This window comes from Neolamprologus brichardi, chromosome 23 (genome assembly GCF_056152115.1).
Source record: "Neolamprologus brichardi isolate AB-2024 chromosome 23, ASM5615211v1, whole genome shotgun sequence".
In the NCBI taxonomy this organism is placed as follows: Eukaryota; Metazoa; Chordata; class Actinopteri; order Cichliformes; family Cichlidae; genus Neolamprologus; species Neolamprologus brichardi.
This window is the reverse complement of record NC_142125.1, coordinates 28,095,900-28,113,283: the sequence shown is the minus strand read 5'-3', so window position 1 is coordinate 28,113,283 and position 17,384 is coordinate 28,095,900. Positions and strand designations below refer to the sequence as shown.

Below are 17,384 nucleotides of genomic sequence, written 5' to 3'. Positions count from 1 at the left end.
TCTGGCAAAAACAACTGTGCCAAGATTAAAGTCACTTAAATCACCTTTCTTTCCCATTCTGATGCTTTGTTTTAACTTCAGCAGATCATCTGTACCTTGTTTACATGCCTAAATGCACCGATCTGCTGCCATGTGATTGGCTGATTAGATATTTGTATTAACAAGCAGTTGAACAGGTGTATCTAATACAGTGACCAGTGAGTGTATATGCTAACGTATCATAATGTTAACATTTGAAACTGGTTTAAAATGAGTTTCACAAAGGCTGGCCTACAACTTTTCTTTTAAATTCGTGTTATGTCACAAAGATGTTACATCCTTTTCTGGAGTCTTGTCACAGCAAAATGTCAAGGTAGGGAACCACAGCACTTGTCTAGGAAATAGTGTAATTTAATTTTTTCACTGATTTAAGCCTTGGAGGTGCTAGTTTTGAAAAATGACCTTTTCATTATGCTAAACTTACCTGTGGCTTTGTGGGCTAAAGGGATAAACTACTGTATAAATAAAAATGTTTGCTTTTAAAGTTTTTTTGGACACCCACATGTAAGATGGAAAGTCGGTAGAAAGAAAAAAGTGAGATCAGGAACGACAACGTCTCGCTGTCTTCTACCAGGACATGTTTATTTACAGCGGCCAATGATAGGAGTCACAAGTGTTCCACAGGTACGTACAGAGAGACATCAATAGTTCCCACCTCCTGCACAAAGCACACTCAGCGGGGACAGTCCAAGGGACACGGGGAGCATGGGGACAAAGAGGACACATACTGTACACTGAGCTCAAACACACCTGTTTTTTAACCCCCCTTTTGCAGAAAAAAGGGCCGATGGATGATGGAGGAGACAGAGAGGAAAGGAGGACGAGAGAGGGGAGGAGAGGAGGGACCGGAGAAGAAGGACAGGGGTGGGGGGTGGGTTTAGACTCATATTCAAATACAAAAGAACATGTACAAATCGTGTAGCCCCCAGGCACTGTGCTCCCATATTTACAGTGATCGTAACAGGCAGCGGAACCACTCCATGGCAGGACCATCCTTTAGAGATATGCAGGTACAAGGGCTCGCTGTGAGAAAACAAAGCCAGCACTACGTAAGTCTGAGATAAAAACCAGTGGAGTCTGAGAGGCAGGGAACAGTGGCGGAGAGGGGGGCGGGTGGGGAGGACAGGAGGGGGGCTGGCAGACACATGGAAGGAGTGCTGCAGCCTAGGGAATTAATCACTGTCGAGAGCTACATAATCAGGTTTTAACTATCAGAGCACACCCCGGAACTCAGCGTGAGAGCTCTCGCCAACTCGCACCACGGTTTAAAAAAATGTTTTAAAAAGGAAACGCCCCGTGCACTTAGAGCACTCTGACATTCACACTTGGCATGTGGTCATCATCACCTTCGCTTGCCACATGGTGCACCATGGAGATGGAAAGTGTACTTGCACTTTATTATAAATAGGTAACAACATTAAAAAATAAATATAATAAATGCCAGAATAGCATTTAACTCTTTAATGTAGTGTAAGGTTTGGAATCTGGAGACTCTTATTGTGGAAAATTGAAAAAAAAAAAAACAGTAAAAATGGGAACACATCCTCGCAAACATACAAACAGATTAACTTACAGTACGTGCAGATACATTCAGCGGACATACATGCAACCAGATTCATGTAGACGAGTGTAGTCACGCACCCATGGATGTATGCACACATACATGTGCGCACACACAGTCATGTAATGATTCATGTGATGCCATCAAACCACTCAACAGCCTCGACCTGACATCTAGTTGTACTAGGTAGTTGCACACGTCCGTTCCTGTCCAGTGTCGGTGATTAGAACCCACAATCCTATGACTACGTTTCCCAGAAACCACAGCATCACAATACAATTCAATCTTATGACACATTCTGTGGCACAAAGCAGCTAAGCTGTGAGCAAAAGTTCATTTGTTGGTCTACACTGCTACAGCGACTTTGGGCCACAAGGAGGAGGAGGAGGGGGGGGGGGGTTAAAAAGAAAAGAAAAAAAAAAAGAGAAGGCACACTAATGCCGTAATTACTGCCTCCATTGAAATGCGTGAAATAGCCTCAGGACATGGGTTTTTCTTAAGGGAAAGCAAATGACTAGGAAAAAACAATATTACACCATCACTGAACTTTGGACCAAAACACAACAAAAGGGAAAAAAAAAAGAAGAAGAAAAGTAAAAAAAACAGCCAACAGCTTTTCATCCAAGGAGTGTTCACAAAAAAAAGAAAAGAAAAAGCCAAGCCTTTTGCATTTGGAAAAAAGGACACATCCTTTAGGGTATATTTACATAAAAGCTTTGTAAAATACTCTTTTTTTTCACCTATGTACAACACGTGACAACATCAGAGAGAATAGTGACCAGACCAAAGAAAGAAAAACTGCATCAGAGGCCAATCTGAGGCAAGAATAATCAAAGAAACCAAAGTTTATCATTTAAAACAGACATGACGTACATGTTGATTTATTCCTCTCGAGCATACCTTTTCTCTTTTGTTCCCATGCCTTGAGTGGTACCTTGCTGCTACTTCTGCTTTTACAGATAGCAAAGATTACTGGTCAGGGCACTCACGGGGACGCCTTTCAACACATTAACATAATTTTTTCATTACTCATTGTATACCAAAGCGTAAATTGACTTGCAGTGCGGCTAACCTCTGGCAACAATATACGACACATTACGGTGTATGCAGCTGATGAATAAAACATTCTTATGCGCACATTGTTAGAGAGTGAGACGCCTGAAGAGCGCCAACAATATTCGGCGTCAATTTAAAAGGCTTTGCTAACAGTGACATCAATGCACATGTGTGGTTTTTGTACTGTATACTTCATAGACTGCAACACACTCTTCCTTCTTGTGATTTTTGGATACTGTTGGGTACCTATAAAGAGTCGCAAAAGCCCTTCTGAAATCAAACCAAACCAAATATTAGGCCTAAAGTCTTCTGGAAAAAATTAATATTGTTTCAGGTAGAAATGCAACCAAGAACTAATGCATCACATAAGAGTTTTCTTTAGACAATAAAGCGTCAGAGCTTTTAAGGACTTCTTTACCGTGTGCTAGCGAAGCCTGCTAGCTTAAAGTACAATGACTGAGAATTTGCCTTTGTAAGCTAGGCACCTAGCTTGGCTATCACAGGCATAAAAAGGATGTTGTAGAGTAACACTCGGGCATGGAAACAGGCTTAAAACACTGTGACATCCTGCAGTGAAGGTCAGCCCATGCATTGCTCTTACAAAGACAAAAAAAAGCATTAGCATTGAGATATTTGGGGCACACCAGCATACCAGCTTATGCCTCCGCTTGTGACTGTCTTTTTTGAGAGACATCAAAGAGGAGAGTGCTAGAAATACCTTTCAACTGCATGAAAATCCCATGTGGGGTGTAAAACAGACAAATAAACAAACAAACAAACAAAAAAACAGAATCTGAGAAATAATACTTAAGGCAGAAAATAATATACAATCATTGATCAACAAGAGCTTTCCACTGATGCCATGTTTGTAAGAACATGATACATTAATCACTCAGGGTGTCTAAAAGGTTGACACTTTCTTCCTTTCTATTTTCTCTCTATTATTTTTTGTATTTACACATGCCTTTCTCTGGGGCATTGCTATAAACAGATATGGTATTTTACTCCACTATTTTCCAGTGTTGTAGTTTCTCTGGGTTTTGGTCTTGTGATCCGAATGTTCTTTTGGTGGCGGGAGGACCGACCCTTTTACGCTTTGCTGTCGTCGGGCTTTGTGTGGATGCTGTTGTCACTGTGCACTTTGATTTCAATCGTATCCGGCTTGAGAACCTCTCTTCCATTTTCTTCCTTCAGCGGTAGCTTCCTGCAGAGACAGAGAAATGCACAACGTGGAAGTGAAATACGCAGTTTGTGCACTTCAAAGCTTGGTCATTACAAGAACTTAAAGCATACATACCATTATTGTGAACAGGCGCACGATAAATTGTACATAAAGCAGAGCTGAATTACTGCCGTAAGAGAGTTTAGGCTTAATGGTTTTCTTCAAAAAATGTGTGCCTAACAGCATTGAACTCCACCTTATAGACCCTTCGGTGTGTGAATGAATTGCCTCCTTTGGGATTAATAAAGCTAAATTTAATTGAAGAGAAAAGGCAGCAGGAATATTAAATATAACAGCCTCCACGGGGCTTCACAAGGGGTTAGAGAAAGCCAAATTATTCCTATTTTGCCTGTGTTTGGTCTGGATGGTTGGAGAGCTGATCAATTTGTCAGCTTGTGTTTGTTTTCAGTGCTCTAGATGTTTGATGAGGATGGAGATGAGGCATGAATAATTATAAGCAACATGACTTAGCAGGCTTTTTACAGGACTTTCTCCATCTGTTCACCAAGGACAAATGGCATCCACTTACGTTTTTAAAGAAATCAGTGCACACATATGGTACATAGACACTAAAGTATTTGTTGGTTTCAGCAATCTGTGATAGTTCAGTGATTCCCAACTAAGCCATACTATGTATGTTCAGGAATAGCAATGTAGATCGATCGATTGGCTTTGGTCCTGAAAGAATACTTTAAAAGAATGCCACTGATTGAAATTAATTTTATTCACCATAATCATCCTGTTATCCTTATTTAGAACCCAAATTTTCTTTTACGTTATTATTAAAAATCCTTATTATCTTACGCTGTTTCTAACAAGTCAATTTCTTTAGGTTTCCCCTCCCTAATGGCATACTTTTTCTGACTGACATTCCCCCCCAAAAAACACCACATGTAAGCCTCAACCTCATATTGCACATACAGCAGGAAATGTGGCTTTGGCTAGGCCTAAGATGAACCCTATAACACCAGAGTTACACAGGTCTGCAGCCCGATCAGTGACCATCTGACAAATAGTCCCAAGTAAATAATATGTATTACCCAAACGGCTGCAAGTAACCGCAGGAGGTTGCTGGCTGATGCGCCTTGGACAAAACTGGTTGCAAAGAGTTTGCTGCACCAAAAACTTCAGTGCAATTTCTTTGGCCCCAAGTAGATTGCCACTGTCATTTGCACTTTGCATCCAACATATTTCAGAAGGTGCAACTTTTACTTTGAAAGCAAAAGCTCTCTAGTTTCACTTTCACATTCTTGCTTCCACTTGGCAAATAGTTTGCTAGTGTTTGCAACCAAGTTGTCATCTTCCTTGCAACTTGTTGGTGAACAAAATCATTGCTCATGACTCAGTAAACTCCAGAAACCATTTGCCAACCGCTCATGGAATACATACTCTTCTATAGCAACCTGGTGGATGCCAGCTTCTCAGTGACTAGTCTTTAGGCCGGCGTAAATGGAGATGTGGCAATCATATTCACATATGTCAGCAACCACTTGCAACTAATGATGGAATACAACTATACAACAATACCCTGTGTCTGAAACATTTGCTTTAAAGATAGGGACAAAGTCTGAGACCACTTAGTCTGCCATCTTTACATCGACACTGGTGCACTAAGACAGGGATAAACCAACAATAAGATTGAGTCAGTTTTCCACTGCACAAAGGTGTTATACTCGCTTATGCAAGACTGAAGGGGACAAACTTCATAATTTTTTTTTTATAAATTTATAAACAAAGATACAGCTAGTTCATTTCATTAATAACCACCATTCTACCAAGACCAGTGCAAATCTGCAGCTTAAAAATGAGTCTCCAGAGCTTGAAGGTGCTGCACACTCAACCTTAAAGTTGGTTGTCATAACTACTTGCAACTGGTCCCAGACTCCGTGCTATGCAAGTTGGGGAAACTTGTATTCAGCTGAGACTGAAGAAGTCACTTGGATGAGCGAGGAAACATTTCTCCCGCTGAAAACCCTACGTCCAGATGAACAGAATCAACTTTTTTTGGACTGCAATAACTTCAGAGCTCGCACATCTTCAATATGGTGCAAGTCTGACTCATTTTGAGACGGACAGAAAAGGAAATAGGCACGGGCTATTTGCCTTACTCACAGCCCTGTTTCAGGCACGCTTGTTCATCTAATCTTCCACGAGTTTTGTTTTGAGTAATGCAGCAGAAGGACATCACAGCTTTATCTTTATGCTAATATGCATCAGTATGATGAAAATCCAACCAGCTTGTGCTTCAAGCAATATGATATATGAGAGCTTTCATCTGCATTTGGCTGATCTGGCTTTATCCAAGTGCGGTTAATACAGGTAGTGGGTCAGAATAAAGTAATGCTGCAACATAATGAGACCTAAATAGTAGCATTTTCTAATATCTTTTGTCGTAATGACCCACATTTCTATTCTAATTTGACTTGCACAAATTCAAACATGCAAAATGACCCATAACTAGGGAGTAGCTATTAGAAAAAAAGCTATATTATTCCCCCTTCTGTGCCATTACAGGTGGCTTCTTGCCATTATGTGCACTCTGTCAATCGAATTAGTATCCTTTGATGTGTTCATATGCCAGGAGGACAGAAATTTCGAAGAAATATCTATCAGCAGTGTCAAATCCCCTCATCCTAGCCTCTAAAACACTAAAGCCTAACCAAAAACCACTTATTGACAAACCAACAGGGACACATTCACCGAAAAAATACGAACCACGGGGGGGCTACCCATGTAAAATCAAACAGGCGTCTGTCTTTTGTCATTTCATTTTGGGGAATAAAAACCCTGCTCTGAAATTTCAGCAAGGGATGTCTAAATGCAATTTTACTCTCAGCGGTAGCTTGCGCCCACACCAAACAACCAAAATAAAAAAAAAGAGAGAGAACAAAATAAAGCAAATAAACAAAAATAAAAGAAAGAATGAGAAAACAGATGACAATTACAGAAAATGCAAAGCGAACGTGGCACTGAGTTGCATCTCTTCCTGCTACACAGCCCTTTCTTTTACCCTGCGTGTCTTGGAAGTAAGACAAGTTTAATAAGGAGATCAATAAGGAACTTTGGCTTTTACATTGATTCACATTGTCAGAGGCCTCTTGCTCCTAATATGCGCTTCATTCAATGCGTATTTCTCCAGTTCTATCAAGACATTGAGGGAAAAAAGAAGGGGGGGGGGGGGGGGGGGGGGGTTTAAGTCACAAACAAAGAAAGGAATTATAGACCTGTACCAGGCCAGTATTAATAACACTTGACCTTAAAGATTCTCATTTTCCTGAGTTCATGAAGCGGTTCCACTTTTTACGCTGCTAGTCTGTCATGACTCAGAGACATAAACAATCTGTCAAATGAAGGTTCTAAATGAAAAGCTCTATATTGTCTTTTGAGTATAAAAAAAATAATTTGAATTTTTTAGAGCTTTTTAACAATCTTTTTTTATTACTGTTAATGGTAGATATATCCACATGATAAACATTTCCCGGATGACTCATACATTATTCTTGGAGTAGAACTTCTCCTTTGAAAGAATACTTAATTCGAAGCTGACACGACTCTCTAAATAAATACGAACCTGCAGCTAGCAGGGGTTGACCGAAACAGCTTGTTGTTTTACTAATGCAGTTCTTATACAGCTATTGACATTTAATAAAACATTGCATATGAATCAGTCATCCCTGCTGTCATTGAAATGTATTTATTTAACTAAACTAACAATTTTTTGCATTGTTTCTTTCTTCAAAGGTCTGAGATATCTCATCTGGTGCATCAGTGGACACTTTTATTATTCTCATTACTGGATGTTTTCATTGTGTAAACGCTGAATTTCCTCGACTAAATTGTCAATTTTAAAAGGCACTCTACATCAACACAAAATCACCCTCAAATTGCCATGCTGGACGTTTTACCAAGCTCCGGGAGAGTTCTTCAGTGAACGAGATCATGAACGTAAAACAGTAACCCTGCATGATACTGTACCTAATAAGCCCAAATATTGCAACTGGCCAGAGGGGGGTTCCCCCTTTGGTTGATTGGTGGATGTTAAAGTTCCTGCACTGTGAAGCCAATTTCATGTCTCATTAGCTCCATGCAAACCTAGATTGGACTTATACTCAGATGGGGAGGTTTCCTCAAGTTCTGCGAAGGCTCTTGCTGTGTGACGTTTCCTGTTTCTTCAGTGAGGAGGCAAAATCAAAACAATCCCGAATCCATTTACTGAAGCAAAGTATCAGTACAGTTTGGAAGAAAAAGGAAAAAAAAAAAGAAGAAATTCTTTAAAAAAAATATTGGAGAAAATATTGGCGGAGGCAACTGTAACTGTTAAAGCGTCTGCAGTTGGCATACGGCATGCCCTTTGCCTTCTCTGCAATTTGATAAACTCCTTAACATAGTTTTACCATTTTAGTTATTCAAATGGTCAAAAAAAGTGCAATGAAAAACATAAAACTACTAGAACTTCTAGAACTACTTGAGGTTGGCGTTAATAATTATTGATGGGGCTCTGTGTGATGAGAAAGCAATATTTCGCATGTTATATGTTGATTCAAATTATAAAAATAGTTATACATCTGCCGTGGCCCCAACTGGTCGCAGCAGATGGCTGACTCTCCCCGACCCTGGTTCTTCTGGAGGTTTCTTCCTTCTAAAAGGGAGTTTTTCCTTCCCACTGTTTCCAAGTGTTTGCTCATAAAGGGCTCCTTTAATTTTTATTTATTTATTTATTGTGTGTGTGTGTGTGTGTGTGTGTGTGGGGGGGGGGGTGTCTTTTGGCTGCTGCCTTCAAGAGTCACCACAGCAGATCATCTGTCTCCATCTCACTCTATCCTCAGCATCCTCTTTCACACCAATCCTCTGCATGTCCTCCTTCCCTATATCCATGAAACTTCTCTGAGATCTTCCTCTTATCCTCCTGGCTGGGAGCTTCATCTTCCCTCCTCTGCACATGTCTAAACCATCTCAGCCTTTGTCTCCAAACTGCTTAATCTGAGCTGTCCCTCTGACTCCATTCTAATCTTGTCCATGCTGGTCACTCCCAATGAAAATGTTCAGCTCTGTTACCTACAGCTCAGCCTCCTGCCTACATTTCCAAACCATACAGCTTCAAAGTCTCTCTACCATCTTGTAAACCTACCCTTTTCCTTGGTTGGGTTACATTTTCCTCTATCACAACAGCACTATGACACAGATCTGTGTTGGCACAAGGATCTCGAGGATATCTTTGCTTGTGCAGTATTTAACATTGTGGCCACAGTTAAAAGCAAAAATCGAGTGGATAGTTTTTCCCCAAATGCTAAAAGAAATAGAGCCATTTGGAGTCATTTTTCATCACTGTGAACATACTATCTCGTGTGCATATACTGCTTGTTTGTCCAAAAATATGCACACACCATCAGAAGTTCAATTCAAAACATTGTTTGGCACACAAGGCAAACAGCACTGCTACTGGGTCTTGACAAACCTCTGATTATGCTGCGAGAGCCAGCAGCTGTGTGAAGCTCACGGTGCGCTGGCGTGATATCAGAGTGCGTATGCAGATGCGTATTTGTAATCTGTAAGCTTCTAAGTGACACCAAAGCGCAGCAGGGGCGACTTGTTCTTTCCTCTGCAGACATTAATTAAGCACATGGCCATCTATGGCAGGCCATGAAGGCAGGCTACAATCTTTGCTTTTTCACTGTGATAAATTAGGTGGTTTGCAGTCTTAGCTGCGGTATATGCCTGGAGAGTTTGTTTACACCCTTATCAAAATCTATACACGTATATATATTTTTTTCCAGCAAACTTTTTTTTTTGTTTTAGAGTTGGCATCTGGGATCTTACTGTGAATTTAGAAGTGGAAGTCTTTGTCAAAGGCACTTTGACGGAGCTGCTGATGGACAATTTGGCTGTTTACATGTGGATCAGACGCCTTGTTCCCTGACCTGATGTAGAAATGAGCTTGTTTACACGACTGCGGAATAAGAATGTAGGGAAACGAAGACCAGACAGATATATGTCCTTTTTCTCATTTTTACACGGTCAGGTATGCTCCAGCCAAAGCCTTTTAGCTTCTCGAGACAAGCAGATTTCTGTTTGATCTGGACTTAAGAGTAGTGTGAGCTCACACTTAATTAAATGTCATCCACCTCACTCTGCTGCTCCAGAATCTGAAATTTATGTGCTCTCTACATGTCAATAGCACAGACTGTCTTGTCTTTCAAAAGAAAATGGAGAATCAAGAGGCTCCGGATCTCTGTAATGATGTTTAATTTTATTGAAACAGGAAAACAAAGGGAAAAAAATGAATGTGCTTGCGTTGAACAATACATTATAGAAAAACATGGTGAAGCACTAGGACTCCTGGTGTATTCTTGAATGACAGCAAATGTAGTAACAATAATTCTTCTTTGATTAATTCACTTTACCTTTAACTTCATTTTCTCTAATGCAGTATCCTTCAGCTAAACCTTAAAGTTAAATTTACATATGCAAAATATAGTTATACTTTCATGTGTTCCTCTTGTTTTGCTATATTAGATATTATTAATGACTTAAGGTGTCACCAAAGTCATAGCTTTAGAACTCAGAAGCTATTTCTGGTGATTTTTCAGTAAATTTGCCTTTTTCATTTTGAAAATTTTGTCGTGTCCTTAAGATTTTAGGCTTTGTATGGTCGATGCTAAGCACTGTGGAACCATTAACATGTCTGACAGATTTTTCTTTAGTGACTGACACTTCTGTAGAAATTCTTTCTTGCTCCATCCCCAGGCTGCCATGGCCTTAACTGTAATCTTCCATTCTGTTTTATATTTCCTGCCGTGAGTCATCAGGTATACATAAACACTTTCAAGTCTATCGACTCCAAGCCAGATCTATCACTGAGCCTCTACTCAAACTTCTTAAGCCTGAATAAACAGAGACTTCACCAGACGCCCCTCCTGCGCCACCTCAACGCTTAAAATGTCACTGTGACATATCATCAGCTTTACTCAACACTGACTTTTTGTCTCTGGGTAAAAGATTATCAGCAGCTGTTGTTTTGTATTAAAAGTCAATACCAAACTGTTCCTCTGGGTTTCTTGCCAGCAGGTTACTGGAGAGCCCGACAGGGGCACAAATCTATTTCTGGTTCACTGACTGACAGGATGGGACTGGAGCTGGCTGCACAACTATGACAAGCAATGAATATTAGGAAAAAACCAAACTTCCAGAAAGAAAAAAATGAACACAGAATCCAAATTAAATGCAGGTAGAAAGAATATGAATCAATTTAAGTTTCCCTGCATAAACATGTATTTACTTTTTCTGTCTTTTGCCTGAATAGTGACTTTTTAAGGTCGTAAGGGGTTAAACAGTATAGCTGGAGTCGCATTTGACTTGATGCTACAGACTAGAGGTCCATTAGGTGTACCAGTTCTCTTCTATCTCTATATGGGTCCTATTGATATCTCAGCACACTGACAAGAACTTAAGACTGAAACTGGAAGTGAGGACTTTTGAAGTCAACAGTACTACTTGAGTCTTTGAACTTTCCCTGAAGCAGCTATGCAGCCCAGTGTGTTCCGCAGATTCATAACAGAAAGACACCCACACACTCTCTGTCGTGTGTTTGTAGAACTAGCCTAGCTCCAACTTCAAAATAACCCTGCACTGCTGGGTGCGTGGTCGCTCTGCTAACCTTCAGCACCACATTGAGGTTGGAAAACTGTCTCTATACAACACGTTCTCACTCCCAAAGCGTAACATTTTAGGCTAGGTGACAAATCGTCAACATATTACGTTTTCGGCTACCCACCACGTTCCTAAATGACGACCTCGGAAAAATGAGGAAATATGAGAACCGTATGGACTCAATCTACACATGTTCGCTCTTTTTCTTCAAACCACTTAGAAACACGCTATTTAACATCATTAAAGTCCTGGTTAAGCTCAGGAAAAAGGTTATGGTTAGGGCTAGGGATAAGGTTAGGTTTAGGGCTGGAACGTCTATTACCGCGGGAGCGTCATTGCACTGGATTTCGGCCATAACCCGCCGCGTACCATAAGAACGCCGAAGGTCTCCTTTTGCGTTCCTCAGGAACGCCCCGGGACGTGACAAAACGTCGGCATGTTACGCCTCGGGAGTGAGAGTGGGCTCCTCTATAACCCCGAATATTAAAAAAAACAATCTGCTGTGTCAGAAGTGCACTGGCGATACCCTCCAGATTTTCTTCTTGGTTCCAAACCAGCCCACACACTCCTCAGCTCACATCCTCAGAACAGACACCCAGCACACACTCTGATCTGTGCCACTCATCACCTTCCTAATTTGAAGTTCACCCCATGCTATTTATCACTGTAGATGCTCTCCATTGATGTTATTATTGACACTGTTGCTCACGCTTCGCTAGTCTTTACAACTTATTACCCCTCAGCACCTTCAGACTTGCACTATTGACATCTTGGAAACTCAGCTGGAGTTGTATTATTTCAAGTGTTATCTTATTAGTCTCCAGCTCAGTGGCATGACTCATTGTAAAGCAGACCACGGTATTTACTCCATTCTCGCTACACTAGTTCAAAGGAGTTATGGCCATCTTCACTGCCAGTTATGAAACCAATCTCTCTGCAGAGACACGGACTGCAACAGGACAACAATCAAAAGTGCTCAAACAACCAGAAAGTTTCTAACAAGTACTGTAGAATCTCTGAGGTACTGTCAGATGGACTCAAGTACCTCCTTCATCAACACTACCGTCATTCGAAATGTGTTCTTTTGGCATAATTTTAAGCTTGCTGATGATTAGCCCTGTCAATTTTAAATAAAGTTAATAACAATGTGCTGATCATAGATTGGTCCATGTTTAGAATTAGTAGCTTGGTTTATATGACAATTTCAACCACTTGCCTTTTAGCGATTCTGACTTCTCTGCTTGCTTCTACTAGATTTTTATGAACTGCAGCATTTCATATACATGTTAGTGTTGATCCATGTGTGGGGGTGTCATTTCCTGTGAAATCCAAAAATGTTGCCGGTAATTTGGAGCTATTTGTGATAACAAGAAGTCCTCCAACTAAGTTTGTTTGTGCCAACTTTTTGAAAAGACCCATGTTAATGTCCCTGGCACCACATGGGGAGTGATTTCATTTCAAAATACCTCCAGTGTTTTGGAGTTCGAGCCTCATGTGTGACTATTTTTAAGCCTCGCTTTCAATTGCTGTTTGATGTCACCATAAAAAACTACAAGTTTTTCACATTTACACGATGGCTGCAGGTCTCATACTGAAAATGTGTGAAATAGATGTAAAAATAAAAGGTTGCAGAAACATCTGTGGGGTAGTTTTCCACAGGAGGACTAATTCAGATGATAAAACTCAACAATTAAAAGGGAATGCCCTGAATCCAAGTCACATTTAACTGCATGTGTCTGAAGAGAAAACCACGAGATTCTGTGGTGACTGGGCATAATAATTCTATTTAATACAATACTTTACACTATTACTATAAACACTATGGTTTAAGCCTTGAGCTTGATTAACACTCATGCAAGCTTGTAATTACATTTACAGCAATATAACCTTTAGATTTATATGACCACTGATGCCTAAAAAATAGGAAATTTAGGATTCATCTATTACTCACAGTTGAAATCTCAATTTTGTTGGTTTTAAAGACTCCTCTGTAGGTGGATTTACTTAAAAGAGGAGTGTTTTTAAGTTTAATCGAGTCATTTGTGTTATTCTAATGAAAAAGCCATCGAGTTAACCTGAAAAGCAAGATAGTATTTTATTCATTGCAATAATGCAAATGATGCGAATGAAGTGACCTGAAATATTTCTTAGCAGTTAATTAACACAGTTGCATGAAACCACTGACATTGACTTTTCTGAAGTAAATTAAAAAACAGACACAAAGAATTTTTGATTGCTCTTTCTATCGTGTTGGATTTTTCTCTCGTCATTTGCTCTACCTCATGAAAGTAAGATACTACACTGCTGAAGTATGCCTTTGACAACGTAAATCCAGTGTCGCTATTGCTGCAGTAATCACCCGATTGCCCAACTGACTCTATTTTAACAATCAGTCACTATGTACCTGTATATCGTCACTATACTACCTTTAGGACTATTTTGTATCATCCTGCTGTACTGTATGTGACTGTGACACTAGTCACATGCACACATCAGACAGAGTGTAAAGTCTTCTGTGAGTTGCTGCTCTGTAGATTCCGTGTGCTGTCTGGGCAGGCAGGCAGTCGGCCCTCCAGTGTCGCGAGATTAGTGACTCAGCAGAACTCAAACCCCTCCCTCCTCCACCTCCTCCTCACATGTGCCCTCTCTCTCCATCTCAGACACTGCTGGCACACTGACAGGCACGGCTGTGGCCAGTGACTAAGACCCTGTTTGTGCTATCTCACAGGCACCACGATGTAGTTAGCACCCTGCATAAAACAGTTGTACCATGAATTTCACGGGGGTAGGCTTCTAAATTGCATGCTGTCTGATGAGGGGGAAACAAAGAAAATGCTTTTCAGAGATGCTTGTGGCAACACTCATGGACTATTAGCATGCATATAGCATGAAATAAAGGCGGGTACACACACACACAAGGCTGAAAACAAAGCGTGACAGCACAAAATGTACACGGTTGTACATGCATGTAACGAATGCACGCTCACATAACGCATGCAAATGGATACTTAAAAGGTGAACTTGCTGCACATCGTAAAAGGCACTGATGTAAGTGAATAAGACGTAATCAAAGACATACTGTGGTTGAAAGGGTGGCTGGGCGGCTGTTGTAGGTGTACCTACAGTAAATGGTAAAAAGAAATCTCCTTTTCTCATTCAGACTAAATATATATACGTATACATAAGAGGAATGAACATGGCATGAACAGCTAATGTTATTGCTCAGCGAGTCACTCGGGGACGAGATCCTTGAAAAAAAGGAGGCCTTATTGTTCATTTCTGAGAAATGCAAAGGCTTTTTTTTGTTCTCTGTTAGATATTTTCATACCAATTTCTGAAAATCTTTGTATTGACTTGTATTCACCCATTCAGGGCTTTCAATTCTTTACTGCACAAAAATTATACAGCGAGAAGAAGAAGAAGCATAACCCTCAGCCATAAAGATACACCCACAGCAGATGTTCCCTCTTCAGGCATGAGCTGGCAAAATTGATACTGTCACTACACAAAATCAAACGCTTGGACTGAAGCAGTCAAAGGTTTCAAAAAAGAACAATGCAAAGAAAACCAAAGGGGATACTCACAGATAGGCGGCCTTCCCCTCCTCGATTTCTTTGCCCTTGCCGCTGGTGGCTGTTTTTTTGCTGCACAGGGTGCGCGTGATGCACATGAGCAGGCCGCAGTGACGCAGGAAGAAGCAGCTGACGTCCACCAGCACGAGGAGCAGCAGCAGCGCTCCCAGGCCGAGGCCCACCACCGCCCCCAGCCCCAGCCCGCTGAACAGGGATTCTGCTAAGGCAGTGAAACACACAGGCAGACACACACACACACACAGCAAGGATAAAACCACTGTTAGCAAATTTGGTTCGCTGACTTGTTCTCTAAGACACGTTCAGAGGTTAGGGTCAGATTGGGTGCGGGATCAGTGGAGCTGGAAGGGATTCATTGTCTCACTCCTGTGTCTTCAGGCCGGACGCCCGCAGAGTCGAGGCTGGAGGTCAGCTTCCTCCCTGGGAAACTATAAAGCTGTACCAAACTTTTACTCCAAGGTCAATGAATTCCTCCAGAGCAAGTTGGATGGTTTCCAACACACAGATAAGTCCTAATCCACAATTCCTCAATGCGCACAATCCTCGGAGGGGGGTGGAATTATCTCGATTATTAGCGTGAATCCACCAAATCTCCTCCAAAACAAATCAATTCTTGCCTTATAAAGTTTCTTCTGTATATATATAGTTCATGGAATGAAAGTTTGAAAGATTTTAAATAATTGAGCAAAATGAGATTTATAGTGCTCCAAAATAGGTAGAAATGTAACAAATGTGGCTTCATCTCCACTTAGAATACAGTAAACGCTTTGTAAAACTGAGCATTTAATTGGCAGAGAGGGCAAAAATAAAACAGTTCTTCTCGACCATATTTGCCCTCAGGCCTTGCATCTACCTCCTGTATCATGTGCCAAATGTGAACATCACACAGGTGCAGAGGTTGGCGCACACGTTCAGCTCTGCACTGAAGCCCGAGTACGCGTTAAGCATCGACGCACTGATGCTCTGGCCACTTTGTCCACTGTTTTATACCTCGCAGCACTAAACAGAATCCCGTCGGGAATTAAATTAAGGGTTTTCAGCTCGGAAGTAAATGCTCTCTCTCAGAGCGGTCAACACACTGCTCTTAAAAACACGCAGAGATCTCGGCTCAGTTGGGTACAAGCAGCGAGGCCTGCTTCCATCTGAAAGTAATACAAAAATGAAGGTAGTGCAGAAAAGAGACGCTCCCAGTGGGTCTCTCTGAATGGAGCTGTGGCCTTAAGTGATCCTGGGGTTGAGCAAACGGAGCATCCACTGCAGGATCAACGCTGACAGCTGGAGGTCGGACCTTGCCAGAAGTAATCAGTGATGGAAGAGTGAGAGTGAATGACCTTTTCTACTTAGGTACGCTCTCATCTGCGTGTTCAGTAGCTTGTAAGTAAAAAAGGGAGATCAGACAATAATGGGAAGGTGTAAGCACTCAGAGGCAGCTGAGTGGTGTAGTCTGGCACCTCCAATTTAAAAATAAAAAAATAAGTGAGCAAGGGGAAAATGCTGCAGGAGGCTTTGTTTGACTTCCTGCATCCTGACAAACCACAAAGTAAATGCAAGCTGAACACAGGAAGTGTAAGCTGCCTTCTACCTATATGTTATATGTTTGATAGAAAGATGAATTTACATGCATGAACCATTTGGTTTTTCAAGGAAAAAAAAGGAGATAGTTTGATATCTCATTCTGGATGTTATCCAATTGAATCTGCGCTAAACTGTGTGGGGAACTATACACTGTTTGAAAGCACAAAGCCTCAGGCTAATCAGTGTAAACAATTTCAAGGTCCAGATATCGCTCCTACAACAGTTTATCTTTGATAACAAGAATTTTTTTTAAAAAAAAGGTCAAAACCTGCGAGGCAGAAAGCAGTTTGAGTTTTAATCTCTTAAAAATACCAGATCATTTTCTCTCAACAATACAACTTAATAGCATGTTGCACTTCATTCTCCAGAGTATTTACCTGCTTGCTAATTGATGAAGTACCAACCCTCCAACCTGCTACGACATTTGTTTGCTGCAACATGCTAAGGCTTGATTGAACAGTGACAGATAAGTATACCCAATGATTCGGTAGCTTGTTGAACTACCTTTAGCAGCATTAACTAGAAGTAATTGTTTTCTGTATGATTTGATGAGTCTCTCATGTGGTTGTGGAGGAATTTTTGTCCACTCTTCTTTACAAAGTTGCTTCACTTCATTGAGGTTTGCGGGGGTTTTATTATGCACAGCATTTCAATCGAGGTTGAGGTTTAAACTCTGGGCCATTGCAGCACAGTG

At 40.9% G+C, this 17,384-nt stretch overlaps 1 protein-coding gene across 2 annotated transcripts in view; it reads right to left on the bottom strand.

Annotated features, from left to right (window-relative positions):
* Positions 1 to 612: 612 nt before the first annotated feature.
* The window catches only part of ncam2a (neural cell adhesion molecule 2a), a 403,653-nt gene continuing 386,881 nt past the window's right edge, over positions 613 to 17,384 (bottom strand). The window contains exons 16-17 of one of the 2 annotated variants that reach the window (XM_006792777.3): positions 15,110 to 15,317; positions 613 to 3,860 (exon numbers count right to left, since the gene is read on the bottom strand). In XM_006792777.3, coding sequence (XP_006792840.1) covers positions 3,746 to 3,860; positions 15,110 to 15,317 — 323 coding nt within the window. In that variant the 3' untranslated portion in view covers positions 613 to 3,745. The remainder of the gene's footprint in view (positions 3,861 to 15,109; positions 15,318 to 17,384) is intronic. The other variant, XM_006792778.3, reaches the window with a different exon arrangement.